Genomic DNA, 22418 nt, shown 5'->3' with positions numbered 1-22418 from the left:
GCATGTCTTATTGGACTTTTTTTTTCCTCTAGACAAAATGATCTTTCAGAACCCACAATTATGTATGCATCTGATTATGGTCTGTCTACATTTAGGTTGGTTGGATTGCCGGAGAACCACAAGTTCTGATTCAATTAGATCAGTTTGCTGCTCTTGTATGGGGCCGTTTCAGGGAGGAGTCAAACTTTCAGGAGTTTGTAGGTGCCAGGAACTGAAAGTTCCCATTTAAAGGAAGCAACCTCAAATTCCTTTTGGAAGGCGGCAGAGTATAAACAATAAATAAAAATGTAATGTAAGAAAGTTGTGTCTGAGTCAGTGTAGTTGTGCTTTCTAGATAAAACTATGGCTCAATTCTAGGGTAGTTTTGGGGAAAAATAACTTTAAGAAATAGGTATTTACTGGCCTCTGTGAGTTCAGACTTAGTTCTTTTTCTTTCTTAAAGTCTATTGGATATAAATATATTTCATTAGACATACCCACGCCTTTTTTCCACAATTAGAGGGAGACTATTAAGCACGAAAATAGGAACATTAGCTAACTGCATTTTTGCTTGTGTGTGTGCAAAAAAGATTTTATATCAGCAGAATTTTTTAGTATTTGAAAATTGTCATTTAAATCAAATTCTTTTTATTTAAAATGTAAAACAAAAGACTTGAGTGTGCCTATGTGGCGGGTGGGAGGCTGTACATTGGGTAATCTCAGGGGACAACTCTGAAGCCTAACAATTAAGGCCAAAGTCAATTTCTTATTCAGGACTTTTTTTTTTCCTGCTCAGAATTTTTATATCGAGTGCTAGAGGGTTTAAAGACTAGTGAATAAAATCTCCATGGAGGAACTGGTCTTTGAGTCAGGTGGGTCTCCTTTTGCCCGTTAGGATTTTAAATAGAAGGAAGTGAGGGTAGGGGTATATGGGGTCAGGAAGAAAAGCACAGCCAAGTCTGAAGGCGGGGAAGTAAGACCAGCGTTTGAGCAAGGCCTTGCCCTGCCTTGGGCGGGACGCTGCATGTGGAGGTGGGCGCGTGACCATCAGCTGGGCAGCTTTGACTCTGAGATATCAGGCCCCCTCTCCCATCCATTCCTGAGACAGCAGACAGATCTTTATAAGCATAAATGGCGCCATGTCCTGCCCCGGCCTCAGACCTTTACTAGCTTCCCACTGCTTTCAGGAGAACCTGAGAATTCTCCCCTGTGAACATCAGGCCCTGTGAGGAGGCCTGTCTGCTCACGGCCAGTCAGCATCAGCAGGTGCCCGTCCGCTTCTCCTTCGTGCACTGGAGCCCCCTGCTCTGTTTGTTTCATTTCGGGAATGCGTAACTCAGGACCTGCACATAAGCCATAACCTCTGGAACGTTCCTCCTCCACCTCTTCATCTGGCAACTCGTCATTTTCAAGTCTCAGCCTAAATCGAGGAATTAGGTTTCCTGTTTCTGGGTCTTCCTGTTTTTCCGTCTTGGCACTCCCCAATGTACTCAGAATATGTCGTTACATGTTTATGCGATTGTTTAAAAATCTAACTACACTTTGAGGGCAGAGAATTTGTGTGCTTGGGCTACTATTGTAACCAGCCCCTACCACTACGTTTGGTGCATAGTAGGGGCACAACAAATATTTTTTAATAAATATACATTGATAGGAAGAGGGCAATAAGTAATAGGGATTTTCACCACAGTTGCAGAGGTGAGAATAAAAACAAAACCCTCAACCCTTCATATTTTACTACTTGTTTCCCTGACATTGTCAGTTTATTCTAAACAAACCACTTTTTCCCTGTCAGAAAATTATTCTGAAAAAAGATTCTAATGGTAACAATAATAACATTGTGAATGCGTGGGAATGGATGTGTTGTTCAGAAGTGTAGGTGTTCTTTATTATAGAATGTCACATTGTAAGAATTGATTCCTCTTTCAGCCTATTTTATAAAGCCAGTCACAAATCATATTATAAAACATTTTTGAAAAGTAGAAGGGAAATTGTCATTCTTTCTCTTTGTTAAATCATTGTATTGTCTCGGTGATTTTCTTTTGTCAAGATGACTGGAGTTATTGGAGAAGTCTATGAAGGCATGTTATATTAAGAGTAAGAAAGAATGATCCATTTTCAAGTATGCTCAAAACATATGCACACACACACACAAAACCACTGCCACTTTAATTCTGAAGACTCTGAAGACTTTGTAATGTGCACAATAAGCCATTGTGGGAGAGAAGACTTCAACTACAATGAAAAAATGAGGGCACTGCAGAACTATCTTTAAAATTTGCTAAGCCCAATGCAGTCTTTTTGTTCTTAGAAAATTGCTTTTTTTAAATTTGCAAAATAAATTGCCCTACAGTAGTTCTGTCCATCTTCAAATGCTGTTTAGACCATATGCCTGTCGCGCAGGGAGTGTTCTAACACACACGCACATCTTTCCCTTTCCTTGTTTCTCCCTTAAAGTCCTGCACTAATTGGTACTCAGTATTTACTTATGGGTTGTTTAATAGGAAGTAACTATTGATTACTTCCTGGGCACACCTTAATTCTGTTAGTGTTAACTTTGCATTAAAATCTATTCTTGCCATTGCCCTTAACAAAACTATTTGAAATGTGAGAGTCAAATAAAAAAATTATGGATAATATGTGGCATTCTACTTACCCTCACAATCTGAAACTCCAGACTGAACCCTTGAGATTTATTCTATCTAGGCAAAATTAAAGGGTAGAATATGATCAAATTTTATGCACATTATTTTAAAGGAATTGGTTAAATATTAATATAAAAATAGATTTATGTAATTTTCAGAAGTCTTATTGAAAAAAATACCCTTGTTAGCATATTATGAACATAATTATATTCTTTTTAAAACTCAAAGTATACAATTTTCTGATCTTAAAAGAGTGGTAAATTATAATTTTGCAAAATGTGGACATTTACACTTTACACTGAATACTATTTAATAGTATTAAACATTTGATGGAGAGTATATAATTTTCTTAAATTTCTTCTGATATTAGTGATAGAAATTAAGTTTGTCAGCACTTACATTATGGAATTTTTATATTTTTTACTTTATGTTCTTTTATGTATCCAGAACAGAAAGGAAAAACTAAAACAAAACAAAACTGGCCCACTTACAAAGATATACAGCAACTCTTAAAATCCTTTCATAGGTCTAAGAATATTTCTCCTTGCCTTTGTCTTCTAGGAATTCCAAGTCCTAAACTTCTGACTGTCTCTGCCTCTATTACAATTTTTCTCTTTTGGGTACTGTTTTCTATCATCTTAGATATAATTGTCAGAATAATGGAACTGGGTCATCTTATCAATGTGCAGGTTAAAATGTTCTTTTTTTTCCCAATACTTACCCTGTAAAAAATTTCACCTGAGATCTTTCTTACCTTAAATGTTTTTACCTGGCTCAACTCAGAGGTCCATATCCTTGTTGATCTACTTTTCTTGACATCGTTAGAATGAACCTTTATAATTTCTACTTGAGGAGGAAAAATATGAGACAGGTCTTGGTTTTTCTGTCATTCACATTATTTTCATGGGACTAAATCTAGGTGTTTTTCAATGGACAGGAATCTAACCAACTAATAAATTTTGTGCTTGACTATTTGAAACAAGTTATCAAGGTTGTATTTGCCACTGCAATTGTAAAAGTTGCTGGCTTATCTAAGTCTGAATGTAAAACTCTGTAACTTTATTTAATAGGCATTTAGTGAGAAAAAAATGTCATATGGAAAATATGTTGGTAATATATAGCTGGGGCCTTCTAAACGTAAAACTTAACAGTTTGCCAGTCTCATGAGTTTTTAAACAACATGCAATCTTAGAAAAAATGTAAATTCAAAAAGTGTTTTATGCAGGAAAATTTTATTAATTCCTACACATTTAGGATTTGAGATAATTTGGTTCAATTAGCATTTATCAAATACTGATTATATGCCAGGAATTTTTCTAGGCATTGGGCACACAAATATGAATAAAATGAGTTTTCAAGCCATGACCTGCTGAACAGAAAAAATATTTTTTACTGTTTTTGATAAAGGGGGCTTGACAAAGAATAAATCATGTAAACCAGATTACCAAGGGACTGTTTCCATGCTTAAGAACTAGCTTATTTTTAAGCACTTTGAGAGGTAAATAGATTTACATAAAATAAAAAATTGGTGTGTTAGCAATATGTTAGCTTTACTTAGTGGTATGCTGGTATACAATTAGAATTTTAAGAAGAGTTTGAAAAATTAAATTGGACTCTATTAGGCCATATTGAGGCATTGTACTCTGGTAGCTGAAGGTACTAAAAGATAAAGAATGTTAAATTTCTTTTTAAATTTATGTTTCTGTAATATAAATAAGACTTAGTCTTTTTTGAAGTTTATATATTTCCACAGTTCCTAGAGATTTATTTTTGATAATTTCACAAATGATTTCATTAGCAATATAGACTTAAAAGTTGTGTTAACTTTCAATTTTCACTGTGTAGAGTTTTGTAAGGATATAGTATTAAATATCAAATGAATGAAGCCAAATGATCAAAGGCCTCACTGGGGACTAGAGAATAATAATGCCAGTATGAGCTCAATCAGATGTAGGAAATAAATAGCAATAAATAGCCGGGTAGTAGAATACGAAGAGAACCAGAATCACGGAGGCTAGTGTTTCTTAATATGAGTTTAAGGAATGTTAATAGGTATCATAGGCACAAAGAGTGGTCAGCTAAGTTTGGGAAATTCTATTTTAACAAAAATCTAAAATTTTTTCATTCATGAAAGAATATGTAGAATATTTAGTATAACTACTGTATTGTGGATACACAGGATGGGATATCGACTAAGTACGTTTATTAAGTTTGTGACTTCAGAACCTTTTGTTTTAGCCAAGATCCATCAAACTGCCTACTAATTAACAGATGTTTTTGCTCCTTTCATGTGTTCTAATAGGCATAGCAGTTAGAAGGGCAGATACTGATTGATATGGGAAAGTTGTTCTCATATCAATTTAACGTAATTCCTGACTAGCATCTAATATATAATCCATGTTCAGATTCCCTAGAATGCCTCAAAGTTGTTGTTTTATGATTAACTGGTTTGAATCAGGATACAAACAAGGTACATACATCACATTTGTGTTTTCAGCCTTTCTTTAAATATAATGGTTCCTGACCTCCTTTTTCTAAACCATTTATTTACTGAAGAAATGTAAATGTTTTTTCAACAAAGACATATTTAAATGTAGAAAACAAGACCATGTGCCCTTTGTGGCTACCGTTTATTACTTGCTACATGTCAGATTTGACAGATTTTTGCTTTTAAACCCTATCAAACCCTATGACATAGGTATCCCTTCCTCCCCATTTATAGCTCATTAAACTGATTATTAGAGTGACTAAGAAATTTGACATAGATGACATAGATAATAAGTAGCAGGGCAGAATGGGCACCCTTGTCTGTCCAGCTGAAGAGCCAAGCTCATGATTCTTATACACACTGCTTCCCAAATAAACCACTGAGATGTGATGCTCATGTGGTTTTTAAAACCTGTTACAAAACCTCTCTTCCTGTCATTCTTAACTCCTTTTGTCCCCTTAACCCATGAAACTTCAAATACAGATCAGGGCATCAAATTTCAGAGGTCAGAGGGTTCCTGAACGTCCCAGGGAATCTTGAGTGCAGTTTTGGGGTTGGATTCAGGTTAAGAATATCTTTGCTTAATAATTAGATACTGTTAACATATATTCCTTAACTCTAGAATGTCTTTAATATAGGTGAATGATACACACTCAGTTCAAGATGAGCTACATATGTCAAAATGTAAAAATCAATTATGTGTTTGTCATATATACTTTTTTCTTTTAGCTCAGTTACAGCTGTTTGCCTTATGCCAAGAGCACTGTAATGGTGATCAAGAAACTAAATACTTATGTGGCCTTAGACAAGTCACGTAACTTCAGCAAATCTCAAGTTTTCTCCTCTGTACAATAGCAAAGTGCAGTACCAGAACTTCTTTGTGTTCTAACATTTAGACTTTAATTAATTGGAGTAAAAGAATTCAAAGATCTTCAATTTTGATGTCTTTAAGCTTTCTGTTAATAGAGCTCTTTACTGAAAAATTCAGAAAAATTTCAGTGTCTTAAATTCTTTTTTCAATGTTTATTTTTAAAACTCTCATTGAATAATACAACAATTGAGCTGTTCATGTGTTTGGAAGCACCAATGTTTTGCCTTATACCTGAGGACTGCAAAATTCTCACAAGTACATGTCTTGTCCTGAGCTATTCTGGTGCAACAAATGATTGCTAGAGATTGTGTTATTATAACAGAACCTTGTTATGGGATCAGTGTCTCCTAGTTTGAAAATAAATGACTCAGCCAGACGGCAACATTTATTTTCTCTAAATGACTAGGGATGTAGCCATAGGAGACCATTACCCTGTGACAATATTCTGTTTCATTGGCATTATCTCACAAATGTAATTGGTCCATTACTAAATAGAGGTTTTGTTACTGATCGATTTCACGTGATTTCTAAAACCATTAGGATAATAAATATGTCGTGGTAGTAATTTCATTGACAGAATATTCTTTTTTTCTTCATTAACGTTTGTTGGAGGAAAAATATAGATTTAGATTGAACTTAAACACTACGATTTATACCAATTTTGACTACTTTTCCATTTAGAGAAATGGAAGATTGTGCAGAGTAATCATATTTGCATTGACCTGCTGAACTGATGACCTCAAGATTTCCTTTACTACCCTAAACCACACCAAATCATAATGGTCATCAAGCAATTAGTTTTCTACCTCAGTTTAATGATTTTATTTGCAATAAGTTCCAGATCATTCCTGGGACTTTCCTGTAAGTCCACTAAATCACACATCAGTTAAAGCAAGCCTAAGAGCTACCAGTGTGGATAGTAGCAGCCAAGTAACAACAGAAACCTCAGGATGACTTGTAGCATAAATGTTTCTAAATGCATGGCTTTTCCCCAAATGTTCTCCTCGAAAAGCTCATCTGTAATCGTGTTAAATTAGACCTCTTCCAGTATCTTTCTGACTTTTACAGTTAAGGTTACAGTATTGATTTTATTTTATAGTCCATGGCTCTCAATGCTTAACATTCTCTGTAGCCAAGAGGTTTTCCCTTGAGGCATAGTGAATAGCAGCTATTTACCTATGCCAATATTTAATAAGCAGCTAAAATACACTCCAAATCCTGCATAATTGTTTGGTGTTTTTCCCTCTTTCAAATTAGGTTTTCTGACATTACTCAAGACACTTTATCATTGTCTATTAAAATGAAATTGTCTAATGGACAAATGCATTTGGAAGTGTTGTTTTTTAAAGTTTTCTTTTACTCAGTATTCATTCTTTAAACATTATTCAAAGAATTAATTTTTAAAGTATCTCAGGAAGGTGTTTGTGAGCTTCAAAGAAATTTGAGCTTTAACTTTGTATTGGATGTAGGTGTAGCCTGGAGACGTTTTTATAGAGGCATGTGATAGAGACTTGTACTAACATGTTACTTACTGTGTTTGAAGTTAAATATACTATAGAGAGAAATTTAGACTATCACAAATGTATAAGTTGCTGAAGAGTATAGTAATATACTCGTGTGGTTAAGATTAAAAAGCTCAAAGATTAAAGTGAGACTTTTCATATATTTGACACAAATACTACCTTTAAAAAAAACTGACTTCATGAAAAGAAAGGTTGAGAAATTTAATCAGGGATGATATCTTAACTCCTTTTACTCTTAACATATCTTGCCTCTTCCCCAGAGTTATTTTAGAATGCAAAAAAATGAAATAGGTATATATATATGGAGACACTGTCTTAACATGGCAGCTAATTATTTTTGAATCATCTGGCATCATCATCAAACAATTGTAGTGGGATTAAGTCCATATGTCTTGTCATAACATTCAGAGCTTTTTGTTAAGTTGGAGTGTGTGGGAAGGACATATTCCCATTTGACACACAATCATATCATAAAATTTTACATTTAGAAGAGCCCTTAGAAACAGTCTCTTTTCTTCACTTCTCTTCTCACAAAATACATTGTTTTGCCTCTAGCCAACAAAATTGCATGTGTTACATTTAGGAATTTCATTTTACATTTTGGTAGCCTCCAATACATAAGACCAATATGAGGTATTTCCTTCTTACAGTGTCATATTGAACACTGTAACAAGATCCAACATTGTCAGCTCATCACTGGGAATTAGTTATATTATTTTTCCTATGATATATATGTTGGAAAATATGTATTTTATACTATAACATCATAAAATTAAGAGTTATTTGTGGGGGAGTTTGGGAAAAAACTGTGAAATATAAATAAGAAAATAATATTCACCTGTTAATATCTATTTGTATTGTGTGTTAGTCTACTGTGGTAGCTATTTTTTTTTTCTGTGCATTTCCTATGTACTCTGTTTCTACTGTAATTTTTTTTTCTTTCATGTACAATATAATGGGCATTTAACCATGTCACTCATATTCTACTTCTTAATGGCTAGCATAACACCTTTGGATATGCCACAAAATTTTTAATGAATGCTTTGCTTGTGGATGTTTAGATATTTTCCAGTTTTTTATTTTAGAAATGAAACTACAGTAAACATTATTGACATAAATCTTTGTGCTTAAACTTGATTATTTCTTCCCCATTTGGTTCTCTAAGCTGTCCCCATTATATATCATACTACCTGGCACTAAGTAGTTGGTCAATGAAATTTTGTTAAGGGAATAATTACATTCTTATGGGTAGAATTACTGAGTAAAATGTTATGTCCCCTTCTAAGGCTTTTGGTAAATATTGGTACAGTGTCCAGAAAGGTCTTATTAATTTACATTCTCACTAGCAGTACATGAGTGGTTTATTTAGCTCCACTGTCATATCTGTAATAATTTAAATGTAGTACATGGCCTTATAAGCAATTTTGAAGCATAGCCTCTGGAATATATGTATTGAACAGTACACTCTTGTGACTCTGTCCTTCACCCCTTTTTTTGCCATTTATTTTTCATTAAACTGTCAGGCAGCATACCACACATTTTTCCCCCATGAGAAAGGATAGCTCCATTTTATTGTGAAGGAAGTGAAGAAATTGAGATGGTGCCTGAGGGACTGTGTAAGGCTTTCAGGTAAAGGTATGCCCACTTGGTCCCTGTCCTCTCTTCCTCCTGCTGTATACCTTCCCTCACGGCACTCTGCATTAGTGCTTTACCCTAGGTACAAATCAGCTTCATTCTCTAAATGGAAAGCTGTAGAAATAAATACATCAAAGCTTTGGGTAGGTGTCTTAAATAAGGGGCAGATGATGCCTCAAGGTAGCCGTGATAGTTTTAGTATTTTACATAATGTCTGTATAGTTATAAATAACCTGTAAACTCTCCTTTCCTCAACGCTGTTTACCCCCAAGGCAGGAGCTAAGGAAAAGAAAACGCGGTCCAGTTTAGCCTTCAGCAGGCAGAGTCATTTTCCCTGCTTTCTCTTCACACTCCTTGTCCTCTGGGCATAGAGCCCAAGTTGCTTCCTTGTCTCAGGACTGACTGTGTGGCCTGATGGAGAAGCGTCATCTGATCTCTAGTTCTGACTGTGTGGCCTGATGGAGAAGCGTCATCTGATCTCTAGTTCTAGTACGGCTCCCACACACTATATTTGGTAGTTTCTCCTTTCATATAAATGGCATTATTTTATGTAGCTAGTTCATTTCTTTTTCATGCTTTCTTCCAGCTTCCCTTCCCCAACTTTTAATGGAAAGTGGAAATACCCCAATTTAACTAAAGCTCATTCTTTTGGCTCTGTGCTTCCTGTGAGTTGACAGAGTTTCAATGCAGTAATGGATGTATTAAACACCTTTACCTTCATCCAACAATAAGTTTGGTGTCTGTAGAGATTTTCTACGTCCTAGTTTTGGTAAATTTATAAAACTCTATTAAAAAAAACTATAAAAGTCTGAAACTTATAAAAGTATTTTAAAAAACCTTGAAAGCTCTGAGGTAGTGTTAACATTAGGAGGCTTGGCAATATAATGTTAAGTCCTGCTCGGTGGACTCCTCTAAGCTACAAGTTTCCACGTATGTGCTTTCCTTCTTCGGTCTGTGTCACATTCATACCAAAGAGTCAACGTTAACACACAGGCAGTTTCTCAGCTAATTTCATTGGATCTTGAGGTTTTTTTTTTTCCTGGGGAAAAAAAGGTCCTGTAAAATGTTCAGCAGCTGTGATAATGAAAAAAAGAAAGAAGATATTTTAGCAAGTATCTGAAGGAATTATTTCACTTTCTAAGCACTTAGTTATAAATCATAACCTAACATTAATTACTGGAAAATAAGAGAAGCCAGCAAATGGTGATTTGTATGTATAGTGTTCATTTAGACTAATTTACAGGTATGGTATGTACATAAAGAAGACGATAACTTAGGAACATGGAAGGAAAATAATTGGACTTTTAAAGATTTTGAGGCAAGATGTTTCTTTGTTAACCAGATAGAAATAGGTTTTTCTAAATCATAGGAATAGCACAGTTGATATATTTTAATTTAGTGTTATAGTATGCTGAAAATAATAGCTTCTAGAAATCTAAGAATCCTTGCACACTCTTACATAATTGATGTGAATTTATTGGCAGCCATTAAGGGAAAGAAGAATAGGAATTTTTTAAAAAGCACATGAGATGTTTTCTATATATGTTATGGAAAACTGATCTGTAACCTACTTGAGCATATTGGAGAAACTAACATATTGCTCTACTACATGTAAAAGAAGAGCAGGTGTCTCTAACAGGCAGGTGTTAAGGTGGCTGTTTGAGCTTGCCCTAGCTCACTAGTTGACTTCAGTGAGGTTCCACTAACAGGTGGCTAACTGATTGGAGTGCCATGTGACATTTATCCCGGGAGCGACTTGGATGACAGGCTGCTACAGACTGAAGAAAGGGTCTTTGCTTTGATGAAGAAATTGCCAAAACTCATGTCTCATTAGTGTTTCCTCAGGTTCTTTGGAAGTGAACAACAGTTTAATTAAGGGCTGACGTAAACACGTTTCTGCACACTTTCCCTGCAGCATTTTACCACATTAGACTTGATCAAAATTGTTGCCTTGGGCTGACTTGAACAGATATACATCTGGAGCACCATTTGTGCAAGCTGCCGATGAGTGGAATACATACGCTGTGTTTCACAGCAACTCTCTTCCTTTGTAGATGAAATTACCTTGTTGGGAAATGAGTTGATGTAACTCTTTATTTGCTTAAGCCTTTGTCTTTTTGAAGTGATGCTGGGGCATGAATGCCATGTCAGAGCTTAGGATATATATGGTGCAGTGCAAGTGCATCCCCCTGCCGCAAAGCTGATGGTGTGATTAGGAAAAATTAGGAGATTTTGCAAAATACTTTTTAAAGGTATGCTTGCTAAAATCTAAATGAAGCAAGTTGTCTTGATATGATAGTAGCTTACTTAAAATTTGTATTACAGGATCTTTCATTATCCTTTTAACTACACAATTGATTTCTAGAGCCAAAGTTAATTGTCCAATTATAATGAATCTAAGCATGCATGTAGACTCTGAAGAATAATACCTTCAATGTGAATCTTCCTTTTCTTTAAACTAGCCTAGCTAAGCTTCTGTCATTAAGAAGAATTTTTCTACATTTTCATGTTGTCAAAATTGCAGTTATTTAATGAATTAAAAAAAAAAAGATTTATTTCTTTATTTCTTTATTTATTTCTCTCCCCATTCCTCCCCTCCCCAGTTGTCTGTTCTCTGTGTCCATTCGCTGTGTATTCTTCTGTGACCACTTCTATCCTTATCAGTGGCACCAGGAATCTGGGTTTCTTTTTGTTGCATCATCTTCTTGTGTCAACTCTCTGCGTATGCGGTGCCATTCTTGGGCAGGCTGCACTTTCTTTCACGCTGGGCAGCTCTCCCTAGAGGGCGCACTCCTTGCGCATGGGGCTCCCCTACGCGGGGGACACCCTGCGTGGCAGGGCACTCCTTGTGTGCATCAGTACTGCTGTGGACCAGTTCCACACGGGTCAAGGAGGCCCGGGGTTTGAACCACGGACCTTCCATGTGGTAGGTGGATGCCCTAACCACTGGGCCAAGTCCGCTTCCCGATGAATTTTTTATTTAATGTCTGTCCTCTCCACTGAACTGTAAGCATCCCAAGGGCAGGGACCATGTGGGTCTTGTGTGTGCCTAGCCAGACTTCCTGACACTTCTAGGGAACTCAGCAACTGACTTTTAAAAATTTTCTTGGCTCTGTATTCAATTACTTCTTATCTGGAGATAACTATTATGCAACATGCATTTAAAAATATACCAGCTATGATATTTTGCTCAGACTGCGCTACTCTTTAGCGGTCCACCATCCACCTTATTAAACATGCAACAGATTCTAAAATAAGCTGCTGATCCCCAGTGTCTGCTTTATCTTTTCTACTGTTTTTCATCTTTTTTTTTTCTATTCTCTTCATAACATTCTTCCAGACTCCACATTTTTTGTTTGTTTTGTTAATATCCTCTTTTGTAGAACGTAAGCCATTGTTCAACTTTAAAAAAAAGAGTATATGCTATGGATAGAACAAAAGTAATTATAATGAAAAACCCGTCAGTCGTAAGACATAAGCAAAATGAGATCTGGCCCTCAAAAGTTCGTAAGAAGGATTTACTTGGTGAAAATAAATTGAGTTGGTTCAGTGGATAAAATGTTGCTCTTTAGGTAGAAAGACATGATTTTCTCGCCCCAGGGAATGCCAGAAACAAGGCAAGTCAAAGAGTTAGAAACACCTTCTTCTTGGCCCCCTCCCTTATAGGAGGTCATCAACAAATGAGCTTAGCTAAATTCAAAAGGAAATGGAATGACAAAGGGAAAATTGATATAAGGATGTAATACTTTGGTAGACCTTAAAATGAGGAAGATATTGTTTGAAGGAGATGATTCTACCTGCTGTTTTTATAATAAACCACAATGAGGATGGCCTTGAGAGAGAAACTAGACAGGAAAATTTTTTTAAAAAACCAGGTATAAGTGTAAAGGGCCTTGTAAAAACTATAGGAACAGAAAGAAATGGAGCTTTTAAAAGATTTTTCACTTCTGAAATCAATTCATTTATAAATTATTAATTTTTAAATCAAGTTTAAATTTGTCTGATTTTTAAAAGTTTTTTTAAAAAACTCAACTTTCTAAAAAGATTTGCTTTATTTATTTCTCCCCACCCCTTCATTGTTTGCACTTGCTGGGTCTGTTTGTCTTCCTTGTTTCTTTAGGAGGCACTGGGAACTGAACCCGGCACCTCTGATATGGGAGGGAGGCATGTAATTGCTTGAGCCACCTCCTCTCCCTCCTTTGTTGTATCTCTCATTGTGTTTTTTTGTCTTGTGTTTCTTGTTGCGTCATCTTGTCCCATCAGCTTGCCATGCCTGCCCATCGTGCCAGCCTGCTGTCTTCTTTATGAGGCACTGGGAACTGAACCAGGGACCTCTCAAGTGGTAGGCAGGAGCTCAGTTTCTTGAGCCACATGATTCCTGACAAGTCAGATACATATTAATAAACATACAATTCATCCAAAGTATACAATCAATGATATTTGCTATAATCATTTAGTTGTATGTTCATCACCTCAATCATTATTAGAGCATTTTCATTATTTCAATATTAATAATAATAATAATAAATAAAAAACAGAAAAACAAGGAAATTCCTTACCTCTCAATCTCTCTATGCTTCCTCCACTGTAATAGCTGCTGTTTCTGGCTGTTCTATCTAAAGTGTATAATCAATGGTTTTTGGTATAATCACAATGCTGTACATGTATCATCTCAAAAATTTTTAGAAACATTTCATTACTCCAAAAAGGAAGACTCCACATCCATTAGTATTCCTTCCTTAGACCTACCTAACCATTAATGTCCTTTCACCTTTATAAATTGATTTATATTTACATTTTATATAAATGTTTCCATTTATATAATTCATATTATATACAGTATATATGAATCTGTGTCTGGATTTTTTTGGTCTGATATTAACATTTTGTACTATTAACTTAAATTTGTTCGGCTTCAATGTAAAATGGTCTTATATATGCAATTCTACCCTATTCATATTTCACACAGTATATTTATGTTTCACATAATATACTTTGTTCATAGTAGGGTCATCATACAGCATTTGTCTTTTTGTGTCTGGCATGCTTCACTCAATATAATGTCCTCCCAATTCATCCATGTTGTCATATGTTTAACATTTTCAATTCTTTTTACTGCTGCATAATATTCCATCGTGTGTGTACTCCACAATTTGTTTATACACTTATCAGTTGATGGACATCTGGATTGTTTCCAATTTTTGGCTATCATGAATAATGCTGCTATGAACATTGGTGTACAGATATCTGTTCATGTCACTGCTCTCAGTTCTTCATATACCTAGCTATGGTGTTGCTGGATCACCTGGCAAGTCTATACTCAACTTCCTTAGGAACTGCCAAACAGTCCTCCACAGTGACTGTACCTTTCTGCATTCCTACCAACAGGGAATAAGTGTTTCTATCTCTCCATATCCTCTCCAACATTTACAGTTTTCTGACTTTTTACTAGCAGCAGGTCTAATAGGTATAAAATGGTGTCTCATTGTAGTTTTGATTTGCATTTCCCTAGTTGCTAGTGATGTTGAACATTTTTTCATGTGTTTCTTTACAGTTTGTATTTCTTCTTTGAACAGTTGTCTTTTCAAGTCTTTTGCCCATTTTTTAATCAGACACTTTGTCTTTTTATTGTTGAGTTGTATGGTCTCTTTATATTTCATGGATATTAAACCCTTAGCAGTTATGTGATTGCCAAATATTTTCTCCCATTGAGTTGGCTGCCTTTTCACCGTTTTCACAAAATACAAAAGTGTTGACTTTTGAGGAGGTCATTTATCTGTTTTTTCTTTTGTTGCTTGTGCTTTGGGCATAGAGTTTTAAGAAACTACCACCTACCAAAGATCTTGAAGATATTTTCCTCCATTTCCTCCTAGGAGTTTTACGGTTGTTGTTTTTATATTTAAGTTCTTGATCCATTTTGAGGTATTTTTGTATAAGGTTTGAGATTTGAATCTTCTTTCTTTCTTTTGCATATGGCTATCCAGTTCTCCCAGCACCATTTGTTGAGACTGTTCTGGCCCAGCTGGGTGGACTAAACAGTCTTGTAAAAAATCACTTGACTGTAGATGAGAGGGTCCATTTCCAAATTCTTGGTTCAGTTCCATTGGTCAATCTGTCTGTCCTTATGACAGTACCATGCTGCTTTTACCAATACAGCTAAGTAGTATGCTTTAAACTCAGCGAGTGAGAGTCCTCCAACTTCATTCTTCATTTTTAAGACATTTTTGGCTATTCAGGGACCCTTACCCTTCCAAATAAATTTGATTATTGGCATTTTGATTTCTGCACAAAAGCCTTTGGGATTTTTATTGGGATTGCATTGAATCTGTAAATCAGTTTGGGTGGAATTGGCATCCTAGCCATATTTAGTCTTCTAGTCCACGAATATGGAATGTCCTCACATTTATTTAAGTCTTCTTCAGTTTCTTTTAGCAATGTTTTGTAGTGTTCTGCATACAGGTCTTTTATGTCCTTGGTTAAGTTTATTCCTAAATATTTGATTGTTTTAGTCACTATTATAAATGGAGTTTTTTTTTTTCCTGATTTCCTCCTCAAGTTGCTCATCATCTTTGTCATCTGGCCATTCCTTTTGTTCTTTCTCACGAGCCATTAGCAACTTCTTGCCTCCTTCCCCCAATAGAAACACTAGTTAATCCTTTAATTATTATCTAGCTTCTTTCTTCAACTTCTTTATTTTATGTGTATTCAACTGACAATTTTATTATTTTTCAACTTATTTTATGTTTACAATTTTATTGAAATTTATTATTTTCAACTTTATGTATTGTTTTCAGGTTTGAGGGATAGTAGATTGTGAAAAGCCTGGCATTTATTTCTCTTCACAGAAAGGTCATTTAAAGCTACCTCTCCTACATATCCATCCCTCAAACATTTTTTTTCTGTATCATCTGAGTACATTCAAAATAGAAGCAATACCAGTTTTGAGTTTGGCATGAAGTCTTCTAGACTTCAGACATTCAAAATAAAATTAAAATAAAAACAAAACTAGTTTGATTTATGATTAAACTGTAATATCTAGATACTCTAACCTTACTTGCCCAAGATAATTAACCTTAATTCTTCCAACAGTTTGAAAAATTGTGGGGTTTTTTTTTTCCTTTTCAAGGGGATGATTTACTTCAATTTTGTGCCTCAATAAATGCGTAGTTTAGTGCCTTGCATACTGTGCGTGCCAATATATCTTTATAGATAAATGAGCCTGGAATTCACTTCGTTGGAAAGCAAAGGCAATGAAAGCCTACTTTCTAATTCTGCCTTCCTTTGGCTGTTTCTAAAGCAAAGTGTTTCAATATGTCAGACCACTGGACCTCTCTTATTCCTACTTTTGCAGTTATAAGTTACTGTTTTTAAGAAGGACATAGTTTGTGATCCCTTTCACATCTTGACCAGTAAATTTTATTTGCTTCTTCTATGTGGACCCTATAATTCCTTTGTGTGTTCAGTACATGAAGGTACCATTATTATTAGGTGCATGCCTAAAAGATAACCAGCAAAATAAGACCCATAATAATTACTCCATAAGACCAAAATGTATCATTTTTGTTAAGAAAATGGAAAAGCTTCATTACTCAAAAATTCAATAATCACCTACATTCTTGAACTTCTGTGCCCTTAAAGAAAAGAAACTCATGTGAATTCAGCTGGATTTAATGAAAATTCTGAAATAGTTACTGTAGTCACAATTGCCTTGATTGATCTTCAACTCCCATCTTCAACTCCAGAAATGGCATAACCAGAATGTACTCATTCTGTTTCCAAAGCTCTAGTCACATTTATTTGCTTTAAGTGATATATAGTTGTGCTTTATTATTTATACTCTTGAGTCATTAGAAAGTGGTTTACACAGGTTAATTTTATTTTAAATTTATATTTAAGCTCTGGTAAAGTACAAGCATCTCAATAGAAAGTGACCAGTTTCTTTATCTAAATGTTAGTTTTAAATTAAAAATTTGGAATTGAAACCTATTACATCATCTATAAAGTAAGAGTGAGAAAAGAGGTTCTTTCCACCATTAGCAGTTTATATTTCTATGATTTAACTTCTAGCGGGCAAAAAGCTATATTTGTACCATTACATTTTAAAATCACATAAATCTTTAGTGAAATTAAGAATTATTTTTGGCATTTTGAAGGTAACTTATGAAATGAGCTTCCTTTGTCTATAATTTAACTTTGGTTTTTAAAATTTCTTTCTTTTTTGGTAGCAATATTTATTATAGTAGTTTCATTAACAATTTCTTTTGTTTTGTCTTTATGGTTCTCTGACTCATGAAAGTTCTGATAGATTAGCAAAAGCTAGTTAGTCACAAATTGTAACTTACGACTATAAATACAGGTGTCATTTTTTGTAGATATTTGGTAGATGCTTTCTCTTTTTTATAGCAGCATACCCATTCTTTAGGTCCTAGTGTGCTGAAAGCAATTATTAATTTTATTGAATGCCTTTAAGAGTTTGGGCAATTTTTTTAACTGTTAAAATATAAAGACACCAAGTTATTTCAATCAATAGCATCATGGAGTCATTTTCTCATTTCAAAAAAATTTTTTCTTAATTAAATATGCAAATTGTATATATTTTATGCATGATAATGGTTTTGTGGTATTTTTGTTTTGACAAATATTTCTTGTCTTTCAAAGATACATACTGAAATACTTCTAGGTGAAATGGTATGATGTCTGGGGTTTGCTTCAAAGTAATACCAGGGGAGGGGTATGGATGTGAGTGAAGATGAAATAAGATTTTGATGTGAGTTGATCATTGTTGCAGCAGGGTGATGGGTGCATGATGTCCATTACTTATTACATCTTCTAGTGCATATATTTAAAATTTTTGTAATAAAATAAAAATTTCTTAGCACATAGCATGTTTGAATATTTTCTTATTATAAATGTATAATCCTTCATAAGAATGAACATTATCCAAGGTATCATCTCTCATCTACCAAAGGGAGTTTCCTCCTGAATTCCCTATTCCTATTAACTGCATGGGACAATCTCTTAGTCCCCCAAGAGGAAGCCCTTCTACATCTACTTATTAACTGATTTGGGTTGATTCCATTTAAGTCTCCACTGCTTCAGCTCTATCCCCACTCTTATTTCAGGTGCTCATGATCTGTCTTTTGGCAGGTTCAGTAGTTGTGGAGTGAATGAATGGATGGATGGATGGATGGATGGATGATTATGGCCCTGAATGCTTCTCCTATCAAAACACTTCTTACCTGAATTCCTTTTCTCCTATCCCTATCTCCCATTAGTTTGTAAGCTTTATAGAGGCAGAAACCAAATTTGGTTCACCATTGTGTCCTCAGCAACTAGTGCAGTATCTGGCATATATTAGGCCTGCATTAACTTTTTATGTAATGAGTGTATTAATTAGTCCGCCATCTTAAGCAGCATCCATTTTGGCTAATTTACCCTCCATTTAGCTTCTGGAGGGCTTGTTCTAAACTGTAAATATAATCATGGTTCCCCCTTAAGTAGGTCATGTTCAGACATTTATGTACCAAGTCCATCACCCTTCATCATGTAGGTCCTGCCAAGAGTGGTCTCCCCCTCTTATCTTTATACTACGCCACTCCATAGCTACTTGTACTATTTGCTTATCTTATGACTCCCTTCTTCTGAACAGTTTCTGTCTCTGAAAATGTCACCTCTATCCACGTTTGTGAGCATGGCACAACTGGGGAATGCCTTTCTTCTCCTGGGGAGGCCAGGCTGGTCAGTGCTCCTGTGCCTACTTCTGGTGTTGCAGCAGGAAACACGACATCATCCTGCTGTCATCATACTTACTCCCCTGGTTGCTGACAACCATTCTTATTTCCTTCTTCACTGGCAATGAGCATTTCTACAGCAGGAATGATTTTGTATTTTTCCTAACATCCCCATCTTATCTGGCAAATAGAAGGAGCCCAGCGAATATTTGTAGAGTGAGCAAATAATGGAATGCAATTTTTTTTTTGCTCAACAAGTGAAGAGTTTTCCACAGATGTTAAGTCAATGATATTCATAACAGTGTACACAAAAGTTGTTTTTCACATTTGCTCACCAGGTTTCCCCTTTTATTTTTTTTTCTCACAACATAGTCACTAGGTCAAAAGACAAACTCCTGAATTGTATAAATCTAAGAATGAAACGATGAAGTAAAAAGACCTTTGGGCCAAAAGAAACATGATACTTGTTTTTTCAGAAGTACAAGTTTTATTTAGTAATATATATAATTCTGATGATAATTTTAATGAAAACTTGAGTTAACTTTAATAGAGATTGTTCCTGGCAGATAGTTCAAAGATTCAACCTAGCTGGGTCTTTGACCCTAAGTATGTATTTTTAAAAGAACCAAAATATGAAAATACTGAAACATTGGAAAATGAGATCTCTTATTATGTTAACATGAATCTTACAGCTTAAGATCATTGAGCCTGTTTTTTAACTCTTCTTTTGCAGATATGTCTTCTCCGACTACTCTGAAGAAGCCGGAAAAGCCATTGTTCAGCTCTACATCTCCACAGGATTCTTCCCCCAGATTGAGCACTTTTCCCCAGCACCATCATCCCGGAATACCTGGAGTTGCACACAGTGGTGAGGAGTCTCAAGCATGGAGGAGAAACCCCCTCTTGTCTGCAGGGTCTAGCCCCCCAGGGATAGATCAAAAGTTTATAATTATAGCTCTGGTGGCCATATTTCCTCAGCCAAAAAGGGAGGGAGTCAAAAGCTGATTAAACACTTTTTCTTAGCAGTTCATGAGAAAAGATTTTCCAAGCCTACAATTAAATAACTTTTACATATGTACCTTTAAATTGCTTTTCTTGGAAGATTATAATCAAAAGAAATGAGAAAATATGGGATGCATAGTTATCTTTATTGTACCTTCAGCACTGGTCCTGATTCTATATATTCTACTAAGGGAAAGATGGATTATCAAGCACCTTGCTGAGTTTATAGGGTCTCCAAGGGCATTAAGATTTACAGACACCAGCTCTAAAGACATTATTTTCTTTACATGAATCAATATTTAAGTACTTATTTGGGAGTGAAATCAATCAGAAAAATAAAAGAGGTGTTTTTCTTTGACAGGTGTTTTATGTGCACAAATCCTTGTGGGTTAGCACTTGATATGGTCTAAATCTTAATTAAAATGGGGAAATAATCCAATATTTCACATTTTTACTTTAAGAAACAATATTAAATTCTCTTTCAAAAATTAAACGTTAGGTAAAATTAATAAACCATACTATGTAATTCTACTTATTACTCAAGTCTTACACAGGAGTCAACTGAACTTGAAGTTAAGAAAGCTTTACATATAAATATGTTCACAGTGATACTGATTTTGCCTTAAACTTATAGTTAAGCAATGCTTTATCCTCAAAACTTAAGTGAATCTGGTTTTTACATCTTTATTCAAAGGATGTAACATCCCTTAAAATAGGGTCCTTAACTTTGGTTTGTAAGTGTATGTTGGTATCTGTTGTGGATAAACTTAAAAAATGCATGGCCTTTATTGCTGTCCTTAAAGACATCAAGAGTCTTAGTTTGCCAGGGCTGTTGTGACTAACACCACCCAATGGTATTATACAACAGGGATTCATTGTCTCATGGTTTTGGAGACGAGAAGTTCAACCCTAAGCTATTGACAGGGCTTGCTTTCTCCTGCAGTCTGTAGTGATCCTCAGTCACAGGGCCATCTCTCTTTCCTTGTGTCCACTCCTCTGATTCCCACTGATACGTGGTGTCTTCTGATTTCTGACATTTTCTGAGTTTGAATTTCCTTTGCCTTATAAGGACTCTGCCCCTATAGATTAAGTCCCACCCTGATTCCATTTGGCCCTACCTAAATAGGATCTTGGAAGATCCCATAGGTAAGTGAGTTCACATCTGAAACTCCCCTAAACATAGTCAAAGATATCATTTACAAATGGATTGACACCCAAGGGAACACTGATTAAGACTTGAATATGTCTTTTGTGGCTCCATGATTCAATCCCTACCCTCAGGCAAGGAGTGGGATATAAAATTTAAATGTAGTATAAGGATTTTTACGTTTATTCTTTGTACTGCTAGGTACAGCGAAAAGCTGGTGAAAAAAATCAGTAACTATTTCACAGATTTGCAATGTTGAATATTTGAGCAAGTTAAATCATCCATTATTATGGTACCTGGTTAAAACACAAATCTTCTAACATCTGGAAAAAAATTAAACAAAGCCTTTTTCATATACGAGACCTACCTAAGTTTTTTACTTTGGTCCTTCACTGGATATTTTTTCAATATCTAATATACTGGGGCCTAGTTTAGGCACCTTGGAAATGAGAGACAGCGTCTGCCTTCAAGGACCTCCTGATGGAGTGGAGAGACAGGAAGCAAAGCATGGGTTATCTGAACAGACTGGATGCTTGGATGAGTAGTTCTTGGAAGTGGTTCTTCTGAACTAACGTTTGAAAGGCGAGTTCACCACAAGCAGGAAATAAAAGCTGGAGGAAGGATGGTTCAGGCAGAGGGGAACAGTATGCTTCAAAGCAGGAGAGGTCACTGCAACAAAGAACTGTCATTATTCTAAGGACCCACCAATATCTTTCTGTGGCCAGAGCATAGCCTGAGGGGAAGGAGTGACCAGAGGCCAAAGAAATGCTACTGTACTGGAAGACAGTGAGAAGCTACTGAAAGATTTTTAGTGGAGAATTTCCATCATTATAATGGTATTTTAAGAAGTCATTCATATAAGACTTTGGTGGTAGTGGAGGGAGCAAGGCTGGAGGAAGGAAGAGGCTCTGCCATAATCTAGACAAGAAATACATATACATATGTATGTATAAATGAGTTCTTTCATAATGAAAGGAAAGTTTTTTGTCCTATATTTTGATTGCTTTTTTTCCCAAGGACTAGAATGACTTTTATTGATAACTAGCCATTTTAATTTTCAGCTTGAAATAGGATATTATACCTGTTTTACATCAGGCCTGCTACAGCTCACTGAGGCACAGTGCTAGGATATATAGAGATTTGAATTTAGATCTGAGTTTACTTTTTATTTGTGCCAGTTCATTTTCAAGGAGGTATCTCCCAAGGCTTTAAATCATATTCCTACCTGCAAGAACTGCTGATGCCAAATCTCAAAGCCCAGACAACCCAAATGAAACACTATGTCCTTAAAGGGTTTTGTGTACCGATGTGAGTGAGGACCATGATTAAATTGAGCTGAGATTAAGATCACTAAGAAACAAGAGCCACAATTTTACTTAGATGTTTGTATTTCCTTA

At 35.4% G+C, this 22418-nt stretch overlaps 1 protein-coding gene across 7 annotated transcripts in view; it reads left to right on the top strand.

Annotated features, from left to right (window-relative positions):
- Positions 1 to 22418, top strand: part of NFIB (nuclear factor I B) — a 238330-nt gene that overhangs the window by 177049 nt on the left and 38863 nt on the right. For all 7 annotated transcript variants that reach the window (XM_058301874.2, XM_058301878.2, XM_058301877.2 and 4 more), the window contains exon 7: positions 19606 to 19740. In XM_058301874.2, the coding sequence (XP_058157857.1) occupies positions 19606 to 19740 (135 nt within the window). The remainder of the gene's footprint in view (positions 1 to 19605; positions 19741 to 22418) is intronic.

Source organism: Dasypus novemcinctus, chromosome 8 (genome assembly GCF_030445035.2).
Source record: "Dasypus novemcinctus isolate mDasNov1 chromosome 8, mDasNov1.1.hap2, whole genome shotgun sequence".
In the NCBI taxonomy this organism is placed as follows: domain Eukaryota; kingdom Metazoa; phylum Chordata; class Mammalia; order Cingulata; family Dasypodidae; genus Dasypus; species Dasypus novemcinctus.
Note: the sequence above shows the minus strand (reverse complement) of the source record. Positions and strands in the feature narration are given on the sequence as shown.